The sequence below is a fragment of the Porites lutea genome, chromosome 4, assembly GCF_958299795.1.
Source record: "Porites lutea chromosome 4, jaPorLute2.1, whole genome shotgun sequence".
Classification (NCBI taxonomy): Eukaryota; Metazoa; Cnidaria; class Anthozoa; order Scleractinia; family Poritidae; genus Porites; species Porites lutea.
The window spans coordinates 29,578,866-29,594,701 of NC_133204.1; the positions used below are offsets into that span (position 1 = coordinate 29,578,866).

At 38.1% G+C, this 15,836-nt stretch overlaps 1 protein-coding gene across 1 annotated transcript; it reads left to right on the plus strand.

Annotated features, from left to right (window-relative positions):
• The first annotated feature begins 33 nt into the window (after window positions 1–33).
• Window positions 34–15,567, plus strand: LOC140933241 (casein kinase I-like). Its single transcript, XM_073382762.1, has 10 exons — window positions 34–197; window positions 921–1,056; window positions 2,726–2,832; window positions 4,799–4,925; window positions 6,067–6,165; window positions 6,953–7,092; window positions 8,136–8,214; window positions 8,948–9,022; window positions 10,402–10,675; window positions 12,926–15,567. The coding sequence occupies exons 2-10, from the start codon at window positions 931–933 to the stop codon at window positions 12,934–12,936; spliced, it is 1,038 nt and encodes a 345-aa protein (XP_073238863.1). The 5' UTR covers window positions 34–197; window positions 921–930; the 3' UTR covers window positions 12,937–15,567.
• The last annotated feature ends 269 nt before the right edge of the window (window positions 15,568–15,836 follow it).

A 15,836-nucleotide genomic window follows, 5' to 3' on the forward strand; every position in this document is an offset into this window, starting at 1 on the left:
TGCTACTGGATACTGCTCATCCCATAATAGTTATGTTGGACAGGAAAAGAAAACATGGAGGACATTCGATGAAATATGGAGATTAGGCTGTAATCTCAGAATTTTGTAGTTTGTGAGCGAAAAACAGATTTCGCTCGCCTTTTGCCGGCGAGAGCCCATGACAAAGATCATAAACAAATTGGTGTTCACTTCTGAAGGTAGGAAATACTTATTGTAGATAGAGAAACAGTTGTCTTGAACCGACAAATAAATCTTCCTAAAAAATGATTAACACTAAAGAGTTCGTTCGGATCAGGCACTGTGACGTTCCTTTCTCCCTTGTTCTGGGTCAATTTTATCTGTTTCTTATAAAGAGTTGTGAAAGCCAAAGGCGGTCTTCAATTGTTCGTGGAAGAATTAGCCCTAGACAAAAATCTATGAGTGTATGAACGTGAACTTTTTTGTATGTTTTCTGGGTTCTGACCATCAAAGATGAATTGAATAATTTATGAAAATATAAGCCACAACAAGACATGGCAAAACAAGTGGGTCGAAGGACGCAAATGTAACCGTAGTGGCTGTTTCTTTTTTCTTTTGAGCTCGCAAAATAATAATTGACAAATTGACAGGAGCGATCCTTTGTTCGAAGTTAATAGTAATTTTAAACCTCTTGATCGAATAATCAGTCGCAGCCCGCTCTTGCCGTAAAACCCAGCGGTGGAATAATTACCTAATAAAACTGTACCCTTTGCTAGGTAAACAGAAGTTATTGCTCTTAATTTTTCAGGGAAACCAAATGGAATAGGGAAAACCTACTGCATATTGCTTAAGCCGTGATATTATTTCTGTATGATACGGACATTCTTGTTAATTTCATATGAAGCTTATGGTATTTATATTCTCGCGTTTATTAGAGGCTCATGTTTGTTTCTTGTTTATAGGTTTCTAAAAATGCAGAAACCCAGTAGCGCAGCGCGCTCAGAGTTTATCGTAGGAGGGAAATACAAATTGTTACGGAAGATTGGCAGTGGCTCATTTGGTGATATCTACCAAGGAATTAACATTACAAATTGCGAGGTTCGTATATGTAATATACGGGGTCGTATATCAATATTGAAACTTCTGTTCAAGTGTACCCTCCTGCCATAACTTGTATACACCTTACTTTTATTGGCTTTTTCAAAATTCTCGTGTGTTAATTAAATTCTTAGAAAGACATCTCACAGCAAGAGATCCAGAACCCTTGATATTGGGCAAGAGGGCCATCTTTGTAAGGGAACCTTAGGTATCCTTCCTCCAGGAAATAATATTCTACAAATTTCAGCCATCTTCTATGCCATGAGAAGCTTATAAGCTTAATTTTCGACCCCACATCTTTAAAAGGAAACCTCCACTGTCACAAACGTTTATGACTTAACTTTTTATTCCCTTCCCTATAAATCAATTGAAGAGTTCTAAACTGCAAACTTTTTTCTGCTCAAGGCGGGAATAAAACATTTTGAATCCCCCGGATTATCGAAATGATTGTCAGCCACTTTCACTTTTAAAATCCCACTTGCTGCCATTTTATACCTACTAACTTATTCTGAGTCAACTGCATAAAATTTTCATCTTATCATGACCAGGATTTGTGTAAATGTCCCAGTGACTTCAGAAGCACTTTTAAATGTTGCTGAAAATATACAGCTATTTCGAGGAAGGTTGTCTTAAAAAATGTGCCCGCGACAACCCCGAAAGGTAATATGGGATATGATCAATACACTGTTTTGAACGACTGTAGCTGTTGAACCTACTTTTGTTGCCTTCCATGAATACTCGCAAACATATGTCCATGGCCCTCAAGCTATTCTTTCAAATTTCTCTGGAGAACAGGGCAGACAAAACCACCCACAATAGCTTTCAGGATTGTCGCTTGCACTTTTTCCGACACCCTTTCTTGAAACAGCTGTATGTCCAAAGATGTTCTGACAACCTTTGAGCACCTGCGAAGCTATTTAAAAGGTAACAATTTTGGCGTGTTGTGATTCGCAGTTAAGGGACAAAGTCATCAGTAAGCACCTTTTTGCAAAATTTTGGAGAAACTGAATTGAATTTTCGTTATCAATCATTTGTTAAAGAACTATTCGTCCAAATTTGTGAGCAGGCGTGAGAAGTTGTCCTTGATGCATGAGTTTGATGTCTTTAGGCCACAGGTGTGAGACTCAACACATCAACCAAATGATATGATAGTCACAAATCTGAAAATGCAAACATAACAATGAAAATAGGCGATTTCCTATCGTTTTGTTAATTTCTTTTTCATGAAGCCTTCTTTTCATGTGTTCCCTATCAAGATAAAAACAAGTACTTAAACCTGCCAACTCACGTGCATTAGTTATGCATGTCTCAGACGCCTGCAGATTGAGGACGTCAATCATAAGCATACAGGTTACTTCACATGCATAACCCATAATTCCAGACTACTTGTTCAGTGACTATTAACATGAGGTCCATGCAAAAATGTCCAGTGAACGGCACAAAATGTCTCGTTTAATCCTAAATCATAACCTAAGGTCTTACAATACCTCGTCTTGGTATTTTCGCTAAGATATGCCTGATCTTGGCAAGATGGCACCAAAATTTGGTGCTTTGCACTGCTACATTCGGCAACCTTTGGAAATCCTGGGAACATCTTTGGAAATCTTTGGTAATAGTCACATTTGACTAAGGAAAAGTACACATTACTCACTGTATACTTCACTTACAGGAAGTGGCTGTGAAACTTGAGCATCACAAAGCAAGGCATCCTCAGTTGCTTTATGAATCTAAACTGTATAAAATAGTGCAAGGAGGAATTGGTATTCCTAAAATCAGGTATGATAAGTACTAGACATCCCACTGAATAAACACCATTCATCAAATGCAAAGAATGACACCATATCCAAGGGATAAAATACCACACCTTGATTAGTCTTTACAACTGGCTTATAACTTGTTGCACTGCAAATGTGAAAAAAAAGATGCTTAGCATCATCTTGATCATCATCGTCATCATCATCATCATCATCCTATTTATTAATTTTTACTTATTTTGCCACCTTATTATGAGATAGTAATAAATTACAGGAATTCATCAGAATATGGCAAGAAAGCCCAAAGAAACCATGAGGCTTAATCAACTAGGCTTTCCCTGTAAAATTACAAATGATAAACGTGATATTAATTTAATGAACAGCGAAGGCAGAGTGGCAATAATACGAAGGAGTAAGGTATCAAAAAAAAAGAGAGAAAGAAAAAATAAATTTTATAAATGGATAAAGACAAAACACAAAGCTGACAAAGGGGGATGGAGGGAAATGAAGAAGTTAAGTAACAAGGTGCTTCTTCAGTTTTTTCCTAAAAGTTGATAACAAACTGAGCTTAGAATGTGTGGACTAAGTGAATTAAAAAACAATGAACCTGATTCCTTCATATAAAAGTGTTATTAAATATATATATCTGATAACAACCCACTTTTATATTGAAACATTACTTTACCTATTTCTGTTTGATACATATCATTTAGCAGTAAGATGCGAAGATTCTTAAATATTGGGTCTGTATGAGCATCATAACAAGATTTGATGATGATTCTCAGAGCTAGTTTTTGCAGCAGTATGAGGCATTTCATCATCATGATTCTCACACTACTAGTTTGTATTAAGGTGACCTTGTCTCCTCAAGGGATCAAGCTATATCCCAATCTTATTATTATTATTATTATTATTATTATTATTATCATAATTTTTTTATTATTGATATCAGATGCTCCGCTTTTATGATTGGCTAAATGTATAATATATATAGTGATTTAGTTTATGCAAGGCTGGTGTTTATTTCAAAATCGTATTTCTTCAGAAAGCCATTAGTATTCAGTAGGCATTTACTTTGTCCAAATATTATTGACTGCACAAATTTAGTCCTTTAAAGTGCCAAGAGTGATGAACACTAGTTTTCTCCCAACAATATCAATATATCATCAAGAGAAAATGTTATGAGAATTAATGGAATGATCACCAAAGGAAAATGCTTTAATCTTTTATCGATTTCTATCTCAATAAATTTGGTAAGGAAATGTATGTGGATATTTGTGCTTAAAGGGTTAATCAATTGTAACAGGGTGCATAGAAAATCATTTTTACAGCTTGCCATTTCAGCGTGCAAAGAAAGTACTGTCCGATAGCCTGGGGCTAGTGGATTTTGCTATCGGGCTAGTGAATTCTGTTTTTAACTTGCCCGATGGGCAAGTGATGTTTTATGAGGAATTTGAATAACAGAAGAACAAAAAGCTTTTGGGGCTAGTTGAAATGACGTCTGGGCTAGTAAATGCTAGCTTCAGCTTGCCCAAAGGGCAAGCTGTAAAAGTGATTTTCTTTGCACCCTGCATTTGGGCCAGCTGAAGCTAACATTTACTAGTCCAGACGTCATTTCAACTAGCCCCAAAAGCTTTTTGACAAGCAGAATTGATTTCACAGTTCTTCTGTCATTGGAGTTCCTAAAAAACATCACTTGCCTGTTGGGCAAGTTAAAAACAGAATTCACTAGCCCAATAACAAAATTCACTAGCCCCGGGCTATCAGACACTACTTTCTTGGCACGCTGTGTAAGAACCGTTATTAAATTATTCCCTGTAAAACTCAGCATTCAATCATTTATCCTTCAGCTATTGCAGTATTATTGGCTTCGAAAACTGGAGTGTTAGATGCATAGTAATAACCATAATAAATGATTATTGTGTGCCACTCATGACTTAACAGTCCTTTTAAAATAATTTGCTTTTGTTGTTATGTTTCCTAAACAGATGGTTTGGCCAGGAAAAGGAATACAATGTGTTAGTGATGGACTTGCTGGGTCCCAGTTTAGAGGACCTTTTCAATTTCTGCCAAAGAAGTTTCACAATGAAGACTGTGCTGATGTTGGCTGATCAGGTAAGAATGGTAGATAATTTTTGATTATAGCAAGGGGCTACATGTATTTTATGAGGATATTGATATTGTTTTAGGTCATTTCTGTGGTAAATTCATTACCTATCCAGAAACAAAATTGTCCTGTGGGTGGTAGGGGTGGGGGGGGGGGGGTTATGAAGATGGTATAAAACAAATTTCATCAGTGAGCACAAACTGTGATATTTTTGGTGTGCTGGGCGACTAGGAGCTAAGCCTTGTATAGCGTTAATACTGCCCTTTTTTTCTCAAGTTTTATTTCATTTGCGTCCTTGTCATCCATAGCAACAGATGAAACCAATAGCCAAAACTGTATTATTATTAGTATTATTTTATTATTCTTTCAAAATATTTCCAGCCTCAAAGCATGCTTACCTTAATGCCAGGAATTTCCTGTTTTCAAATTGTCTTTGGCAGTTTCAGGATATGAAGAAATGTTTATTCTAGCAGGTTAAAATAATAATAATCTTCAAATGACAGTAACTGTTGTCATCCATTAAATGTTTTTGAGGCATGAATTTGTTATTTTCTCTTTGCTTATTCGTAAATATCTTGCACCATTTGTCTATCATCTTTTTGTAGTTACCCCACAAAGCATTGTAGTCGTGGCGTATGTTGACACTATTAGAGTCTATTAGTCTTCTTATCATAACAAAGGGTTTTAATGTCAGTGGCAATACGTTTTTCTTCAAATGCATGTAAGCAGATTGACGCTGAATTTTTGTGATTTGGGCTACTTGTAGGAAAATGAGTGAATCAGGTTCCTTTAGGGCAGACAAAATAAGACGAACTGGAACCCAATTACGATGAGGTCTTTTAAGTACTAAGACCAGAATTCATTTCTTTTTTCTTTCATATTTGAATTTGGTAATCCCAGTGAAGATTAAATAACAAAAGCCCCAATTTGCTCAAGAAAGCAAAAACTGGAAGGATTCTGGTAGTAATAGTATACCGTAGTAGTAGTAGTAAAATGACGCCATTGTGCAAATGATTTTGCATGATGGTTCGCAGTAACTGTGGATACCTCATGGTGTTTCTTGCTCATGAGGGTAGGGCAGGCTGCACCCAACATTTCACCAGCTGGTCTTCAAGTTTCTTCTAACCAAAAAATGTTTTCTTCTTCCAGATGATCGGTCGCATTGAATATTTCCACAATAAAAATTTCATTCATCGAGACATAAAACCTGACAACTTTCTCATGGGCACTGGTAAAAATTGTAACAAGGTATGCCCTATTAAAATGTTGATAGTACAGCTGGGGCCAATTTAATAACACTTTTACAAGTGTGCCTGTTGTTTTTGTGTCTACGAACAATAGCTGCATTTGTAAATTACACTGGTAATAGTTTTATTAAATGGACTCCTGTTTGTTTACAGATGTCACTGTTTCCAGACTGACATTAGGGTACTTTTTACAATTTGTGGTTATCATGTGTGAAGTCAATGCCTACTCCCTTATGCTCTTTCCACTCTTATAATATTTTTTGCATTGAGAGAATAGAAATTCTGTTAACAGTGTAATAATGATGATCGGAGGATGATGATGACAATTTTTTTAACTTGGACAAAAAATGGGCAAGCATAAGCAATGGGTTTTTTTGCACAAGTGCAGTAGCAAGTAATTTAAAATCCAACATTGATTTATACTTGCAATTACTTATGAAATGTAAAACATGGGTTGAAAGTGTTGCAGAATGTACATGTAGACATTGATTGAATATTATGAAACTCATAAAATTTTTCTTTGTGAATTTTTAAAAATTTATGCAGTGTAAAGTTTGTCAAACCATTTACCAGCTAAGAAAAGGTAAACTGGCCGAGTGACTAGGTTCAAGTTAAGTGTTGTCTTAAGTTTTGTGTCTTGTCAAAAAGCAACTTTCTCAGTTTGGCCACCTGATGAAGGTATAGTAAATCACTTTAAAAAAACAATTAGTGATTTTTTTAGAGAATCTTTTTGTTGACCCTTGTTTGATTTGATTTTTTTCACTGTTTGTTTTATTTGCTCTGTATAGGTTTACATCATTGACTTTGGTCTCGCAAAGAAGTACCGTGACAGTAGAACAAAAGCACATATATCATACAGAGAAGATAAGAATCTCACAGGCACTGCAAGATATGCTAGCATAAATGCCCACCTTGGAATTGAGCAATCGTAAGTTTAAAATGTTAAGGTAGAGATGAAAAGTATAACATCACGTTATCATAGTTGCAAAATTTCTGGATCACAAGAACAAGGAGCTAAAGCAAGGACGACAGGGATGGCAATGAGAATGGCCAAAAAGTAGTAGGAAAAACAACAACTTTGCACGTGCATCATGCTTTTTTGTTCATTTCTTAGCCATCCTTGCACGACTGCGACATGAAACATAATCTTAATTTCACTCGCCCACTTTTTGGAGTAGGTGAACACATGACAAAAATTTTCTTTTTCCAGACTTTTAGATTCAACCCTTATAAATTTCACCATTTTTTGACAAATTAAATGATATTGAATGAGATCAATGAAGTTTGAAACAGCCCAAATTCACTTTTTAATAGAAGTTTCAGTTTGTTGTCGTCCAGGAATTTTGCTTCCATGGCAATGTGACAAAACTACTTCTCCACTCTGTACAGTCATATAGTAATATTATTGTTCAGTACTGTCACTAAAATTCAAGTTATCTGACTTACGCAATAAACTAGGGTGCTCTTTATGTTCTTTTCTCCTCTTGTTTTCTTTCAAAGTAGCTGAAGGTCGTGCTCATTGTACAGGTAGCCAAGGGAAACCCCCAGTTCCTGGTCCCCAGCCCCCGCCCCCCTGCTCCGGCCCCCGGCCCTTGGCCTCCGACCTCCGACCCTGCCCCACCCCTTTATTAGTGACAGCCATGTTTGTGTCAGCGTAAGGAGAATAAAGCAGACTGAGGTTATGTTCACACCATACTGGATAGCTTTTATGGCGGTACGAAAACAGTACCGGATTTATAAGGCTTCCCTATCACATGTAACAACGGTGATTTCGATGCTGTGCCAATCTTTAAAGTGGAGAGTCACATATTGAATAGGTGTTCATACTATACCGAATAGCTTTTCAAGTCGGCATGAAAAGCTATTCAGTATAGTTTCTACATAGCCTGGAATGAAGACTAGCGCTGTTTTTTGTGGTCTTGTCTGAGTTGTCCCTGCAATTTTGTGTGAAATGTTAATTCTTTTTACCAGGCGGCGAGATGATATGGAGTCACTAGGATATGTACTGATGTACTTTACAAATGGGCAACTTCCATGGCAGGGTCTCAAGGTAAAAAGGGTATTTGTCAAGTGCATTTTATTGAAAATTGATACACTTAAAGAACGTGCCTGTTACTGACAAGCTAACAAAACCATAAGCAAGTGATTTTTTTCCAAATAGTTATTGCCTCATGACCATAGGCCTCTTGCAATATTTGATCACGTGATCAACTCTTTGTAAACATTAAAACAGTTCGCTTTGGAAAAATGATGCTAGCAGCAAATTGAAAGAGCATATTAAAATTAGGTGACCTGTAAATTTGCAGCTGTATATCTCAAAAGTAGCGTTTACAACGGCTACCGAAAATTACAAGGATTTGTATGGGAAAAAGTGCTCTTGCCGCCCAGTCATGGTTGTGTGGATGCGGCTGATATTGGTTATCAGAATGGGATTTGTAATGCTAACCAAGTGGCGACGACAACGAAAAGAGCAAAAGAAAGAACAACAACCATGGGTGCGTTCCTTTGAGATGATCCGGATCAGGATCAGTGATCCGAGATCACTCGGATCATGGTAGATCAAATGAACTGATGAATCCACTCTGGACAAGGATCCATCGCTAATCCACATAGAAACACACGCCTAGTACAAAGACGTACAAATATATGCTAACACAGCGTCTTGTCCTTCTTAAAATGGGTCGTTTTCAAGTGTTTTTTTTTATCGTATTGGTGTCACTTTGTTAATGCGTATACATTCTCTGCATGGCAGAAAAGTGTGAGTAATGGGTTTTGTATTTTAGGCTGCCACAAAGAAACAGAAGTATGAGAAAATAAGCGAGAAAAAGATGTCTACTCCAGTTGACGTTCTTTGTAAAGTAAGTAAAATTCTACATCTTTATATAATGCGACAATCCCCCTCTGAACAATTCGCAAGTGCAGAAAGTACAATGTAGTGGTAATAGGACTGAGGGAGTCCAATTCGGTCTTTAATCACACGAGTTGCAGATCAAATTGGACGATATGAAGGTAGATTAGCACTACCGAATACAGGGCTATAAACAGAAGTGGCTCGGTGGCTCGCTAATCCTGACAAGTGTTTAAAAAACGAGAAAGATATAAGACATATAAGCATAAGACAGAGATAAAAAAGACATAAGAAAAATAAAATTTAAAGAGCAAGGAAAGGTATATATTTTCGTGGCTTTTTGGTTCGATGGATCGTCGATCAGTCGAGGTTAGCGTCTTAAAGAACGAGAAAGGTATATAGTTTAGTGGCTTGACGGTTTGGTGGCTCGTCAGTCGAGACTACCGAGCCGCCGAGCCGCCCCAGCAAATACACTGATAGAAAATTTGCCCTATATCGGGTAGTTAAGCCGCAAAATCCCTCTCTCATAGTTCGCAAGTTCAGAAAGTAGTGGTAACAGGACTGTGGGAGTTTCTCGCGACTCGTTGCCGCTTCGTGGCTCGCTCTCTCTTTCCCGAAGAAAAATTTCAAGAAAAACCTCTGGGACCGGCGTAGTGGGAGTCCAATTCGGGATTTGTGGAATGACCTTCCACGAGTAACTGTCAACGCAACTGTCCTATTACGGCGCGCTTGATGGCTCGGACTGTCCAGTTATTTGGGCAGCGTTTTTGTTGCAGTAAACAATGCAAAAAGGCAAGGCAAGAAGCAGTCCTCTACGTTGTGTGACGCTGTCTAGGAACTACCCCAAAGGGAGGTTGGCAGGAAGCCCAAGTGGCCAGAAGCGGAAAAGCTGCCATTTTTTGCCATTCATATTTTTCATTCTTTTGTTGTTGAAAAAAAAAATTGAAACGGCAACAAACTTCTGAAATGGCCTCTTTGTTGGATACTTTGATGTTGCTTAGTAGACTTTTAGGTCAGTGTTGTATTGAATTTCATTATCATCACCACGTAGCCGTTTTTGTTTCGTCACGCAACGCTTATCCTCTCCTCCTCCGCTTGGGGAGGAGCGTTGCGTGATGAGAGGAAAACGGCTGCGTACGAGACTATATGGGGACGCTGTCGCTCGTTTTGAGTCCATTTCGAGTTTGGAAAACGAACTTGAAATTCGCCCTCCAAACAGTCCCTTCGTACAATTCAACGCAGCATTAATTGAATGTCACGCTAGTCTCCTTAGCAGCTGTTTTTTCATGCTCCTACCCTAGTTTCTTGGGGAGGAGTGTTGCGTGACGAGACAAGAGATGAATGTCACGCGAGACCTCCAAATGGCTTATGGTTAAACTGTTTCCTTAGGGATGTCACGCGGAGTTTGCCATGTACCTAAACTACTGCAGAGGGCTGCGGTTCGAAGAAGCACCCGACTACATGTATCTCCGACAACTGTACAGAATTCTCTTCAGAACACTAAACCACCAATATGATTACACATTTGACTGGACGCCTCTGAAGCAGGCTGCCGCAGCTAGCAAGGCCCCTGTTCTGTCAATGAGTGCAGCGGCAACAAGAAATCCTGGAACAGCGCCACCGCAAACCAGCAGCCCCGCCAGACATAAACAAAGGACAGGCCGTTAGTATCTTGTTTATTTATATATTTATCTCTCTATTTATTTATTTATTTATTTATTTAAAATGAACAAAAAAAATCTACTTATATAGTTTCACTTATCCTAGGAGTGCTCATTGCATAAAAATATGCAGAACGAAGTACAAATGAAAAGGATAGAAGTTAATGGAGTTGTAGCTGGGAGTTTCACGCACTAAGCGATCGTATTTATTTATTTATAAACTTCGTCAAGAGGCCTGGATAACTCACAGAGCAAGTTCCACCATGAGGTCCAGGTCTTGTTTGCGGCAAGAGTGTATTGGCCTGGGCTTATACATCTTCTTAACGGATTCAAGGAGGGGTTATAAAGCGGGAGTGGGTGGGCTTATTCGAGGGGACTTATACCTGGAATAGAAAAAGCGGTTCGAGACAACCTATAGCAGTACTGCTCAAAATACGTGGTGTTACCATTCAAATGAAACCTCTTCAGCAGTTCTTTCACATGGTACTATTTATTTAGTATGTAGTTCTAACTTTTGAGTCTGTGGACGAAATCCCATGGTGTACCATTCAAATAGGCCACTTCTGAGTTCCAAGAGCCTTCACTTTCAAAGTGAGGCCAAGTGCACAACCTTTCTTGTGAAAATGAGTTTTATTTGCATGAGAATGAAAAATCATTTCCAAATCAAAGGCTGAGCACTTAACCTCGTTTTGATATAAAGGCCCGGGGAACTCGGAAATGGCCTGATCCTCTTCAGCAGTACTCTAACATTTTAGTATGTATCTCTAACTTTTGAGTCTGTGGATGAAATCCTATGGTGTTACCATTCAAATGAAACATCTTCAGCAGTACTATCATATGGTACCATTTATTTAGTATGTATCTCTAACTTTTGAGTCTGTGGATGAAATCCTTTGGTATTACCATTCAAATGAAACCTCTTCAACAGTACTTTCACATAGTAGTATTTATTCAGTATGCATTTCTAGCTTTTGAGTCTGTGGATGAAATGGTGTTACCATTCAAATAGGCCACTTCTGAGTTCCAAGAGCCCTCACTTTCAAAGTGAGGCCAAGTGCACAACCTTTCTTGTGAAAATGAGTTTTATTTGCATGAGAATGAAAAATCATTTCCAAATCAAAGGCTGAGCACTTAACCTCGTTTTGATATAGAGGCCCGGGGGAACTCGGAAATGGCCTAATCCTCTTCAGCAGTACTCTAACATTTTAGTATGTATCTCTAACTTTTGAGTCTGTGGATGAAATCCTATGGTGTTACCATTCAAATGAAACATCTTCAGCAGTACTATCATATGGTACCATTTATTTAGTATGTATCTCTAACTTTTGAGTCTGTGGATGAAATCCTTTGGTGTTACCATTCAAATGAAACCTCTTCAGCAGTACTTTCACATAGTAGTATTTATTCAGTATGCATTTCTAGCTTTTGAGTCTGTGGATGAAATGGTGTTACCATTCAAATGAAACCTCTTCAGCAGTACATTTTCACTTGGTACTATTTGATTATAAGTATTTTACAAAATGAAATTTCGAATTTTCGTCTATTTTTGACTTAGCCAGTTCGGCGAGTTGAAGGGTTAAAGAGATTGTTTGTTGCAGTTTAGTTCATTTTGTGTGGTTTTTCCCGTTATCCATCAACGATGTTTAACGTCAGCGAAGATTACTTCTTAATGACAAAGTCACAGTTATGACAGGCAAATATGTCTTTCAAGACGTCTTGATGATTTAAAGTTACAAATAATAGAGATAAACTTTGAAATAATGAATTGTGAATATCATTTGTTGGATTCGCAGTTCTGTTTATCGATAATTTTCCTTACCTAGATCAATTTATAAATCCAGTTCAGTGGTGTAATTTTTGATAGTATTTTTGAAGGTCTTTTTAGCAAGACGGGGTTACGTATCCTAAGAAAACAGCCGACAATTTGCGACGCTAGCACTGGTTCCCCCGCGAAAGGATGTGTGAGGAACGAGCGTAGAATTTCCATACTAATTACATGTCACTGCCCAGATCTGGATAATGCTGCTAATTGGTTGATGCAAATCTACGTAGCGGGACGACCAATCAGAAGTCCTACTCAGATCTGGATAAAATTTTTGCGTCAGACGTCAGTTCGCGGGGAATCCAGTCGCGGCCTCGAGAAATGTCGATTGTTTTCTCCGGCTAGCCGGGACATACTATTACGGGTGATTTTGTAGTGATTTGTAGAAATGTCTGAATTTTAAGACTAACAATTTTCTTCTTGTTTTTAGATCGGCGGTAGAAACGCAGTTGCGGGGTTAAACAACCCGGTTGAATTTCCCCGAAACTCTAACACAAGGCAAGAGGACTGTAACTCCAGTAAACAAGTCAGAGCTGAGTAACGAGTGAATTATGTATTTACAATTTGTGGTTGAGACAACAAAACCTTTCCTTTGTTGTATCAAGAGAGAATAATTAGGAGACGGAAATGCCCAGTCCAGTTCTTGGGATATGTGAATTTCACCAAAGTTATTTTTAGACCAAGTAAACACTTGAAATTAAACGAAAATTGGTTTCCGAAGAGGTCCGCAGACCTTTATTCAATGTTGTAAAGAGAGAATAACGTTTATTCTGTCTTGGTGTTGTAATCGCAATAAAAACAATAGCGTCGTGCGTGGAGGTGGACTTGATGACGTTTCAAATAAGCGATTGAAATGTGTCAACGCCCCAGGAATTAGACTTCCCTTTAATTGCAATCTCTAAAAATAACTGTAGTGAAATTTACATATCCCGGTCAACGTCCTAAGATTCCATCTCTGTTCCATTATTTTCTTTTGGTTGTACACATTCTTCTTATAGCCTTCACTGAGTAACTCAAGTGCTTCTAAAAACGCACCGCATCCATTTTCGATGGGATGGGGGGTAATTTTTTTTGTAGATCTTGTGCAAGACCAGAAAGCTGGGATGATCGAGTTCTGGTTTTGGTTATCGGAGACTTATGACTAGCAACAAATTAGTATGCGAAACTCTTTGTCTGTTTTGTAGAGGTCTGTGAAATAACGTATATTTAGAGTATTATAAGACATTTTGTTTTGTGCATTTTCGTTTGTTTTAGAAGAGATTAGTTAAAAATTTGACATTGATTCATACTTTAATACCTGCTTTCGTATCACGCCGATTTCGTGAGTGTTCCAATAAAATGGATTTTTCACGAAAGCTTCGCTTACCGTATATAACTATTGAACTAGCGCAATGGTGGACAAAGAAGGCAGAAATAGAGCCGCCAGCTAATTCAAAGCATCTTAAGTATAAAAAACCTGCGAAAACAGCCGATATTTCGCGATTGGTTTCCCCACGAAATGACGTCTGTGAAACGACATCAAAAATTCCATGCTGATGACGTGTCGCTAGCCAGATCAAGGTAGTGCTTCTGATTGGTTGAAGCAAATTTCCCTCGCGGAATGAACAATCAGAAGCACTACCTAGTTCTTGGTAGTGACACGTCATCAGTATAGAATTTCTTCGCCCGTTTCTCAGACGTCATTTCGCGGGGGAGCCAGTGATGACGTCGCAAAATGTCGGCTTTTTTTTCAGGGAAAAGTATAAGAGAGTATGTGTATCACTTGATGTGTCATTTCACGATTTTCACTTCGATTAATGCACCCAAACTCAGGTGTCTCAAACTGTCTTCCCCAGGCCCTTTCAGGAAGTTAACACTTTAAAGCCCCGTGCGAACGGACGCATTGTTGTTGTCCAGCAACTCCCAAAATTGTTGGATATTACATGTTGCGTCCGTTTGCGCACCCTGTTGCATGTTATTGAGGGTTGTTGCGCAAAGTTTGAAAGCGGGCAAACGTTCAACTACTTGCAAACGGATGCAACGAATCCCAACATTATCGGGCCAACAATGTTGGGAGTCGTTGCGTCCGTTTGCGCGTAGCTTAATTGATAACAGTGACCAACATCAATTTTCTGCTAACAATATCAACATAATTATAATGAAGAGAAAAGGTTATGAGAATCATAAAAAATGATCACCTAAGGGGAAATGCTTTGATCTTTTTTCAAATTCTCTCAACAAATTCTTTAAGGAAGTGTATGTAGATCACCTTGGAGAATTTGAGCCTAGATAATGGGTCTTAAAGGGTTAACCGATTAGGTGCTTATGAACTCATGGTCCTAGTAATTAACAATTATTGAATGAGGCTGAGGATGATGTGAAGAATTAGGCAGATCGAGGAGTGGATAACAGCCTCCGGGATCAGCATTCATTCTTCACATCAAACGAAAGCCGAATTCAATACTTGTGTTATTATTCATTCAAAACATTTCGAAGTTTTTAACAAGCTTACCTCCTCGTAAACTTTCTTCAAAACTTCTGGCTATTTCCAGCCACTGTTTCTTGCTGATGCTGCTCAAAAATAGATGACATCCGACGAGCAATATGTTTCGCGTGTTTTTGCATTTCTTCCGTTCAGTTTTAATAAGAAATTCACTATTGCCTAAGCAGCTTTGTTTTCAGGTAATTATACCATCGATCAACCTCGTTTCCAATCAAATATACCATCGAATCGATGCTATATTGCTCGCATCTTCCAAATATGGCAAGCGCCAGTTGGTAACGAAGAATTAGCTGGGGGCTTGGAACCAATCAGAAACGGCGAAATATTTTGAATGAATAATAATCTGGACTATTGGCTCGAGGGCTTCTTTTGACCACTGCATAAAGCATATCATATTTTCTTGGTGTATTTATTGTAAAGTTAGCAGAGACCGTGGTAAAGCTGTTAAGTATCGTGTACAGCTATTCGTCACTTTATCGTTGTGAAGAGTTTGTAAAACCTAAGTTCAGAATTTACCTTAAAAAAAGAATCTGAGATGAAACTACTTTGCAAAGGGTGTTTTAAAATAAATTCCAGTCTTATTTTTTTGATCCAAGATACAAATTCAATAGTTTTGTACTTCTAACATAATTTCGACCTGTTGAATTGTTCTGTTATAATCGCAAACCCCTATTTATTTTTTTGTTACTGAACTGAATCGATTATTTGGACAGAAATTTCAGTCTTGTGCCCAGTGGCTCCTTGTACAAATATGTTGTAAACGTACAGGCCATTTCCGTGTCGTCCCAAGCCTCTGTTTCAAAGCGAGGCTAAGTGTGAAGCCATTGATGTGAAAATGATTTTATATTCTCATGCAAAT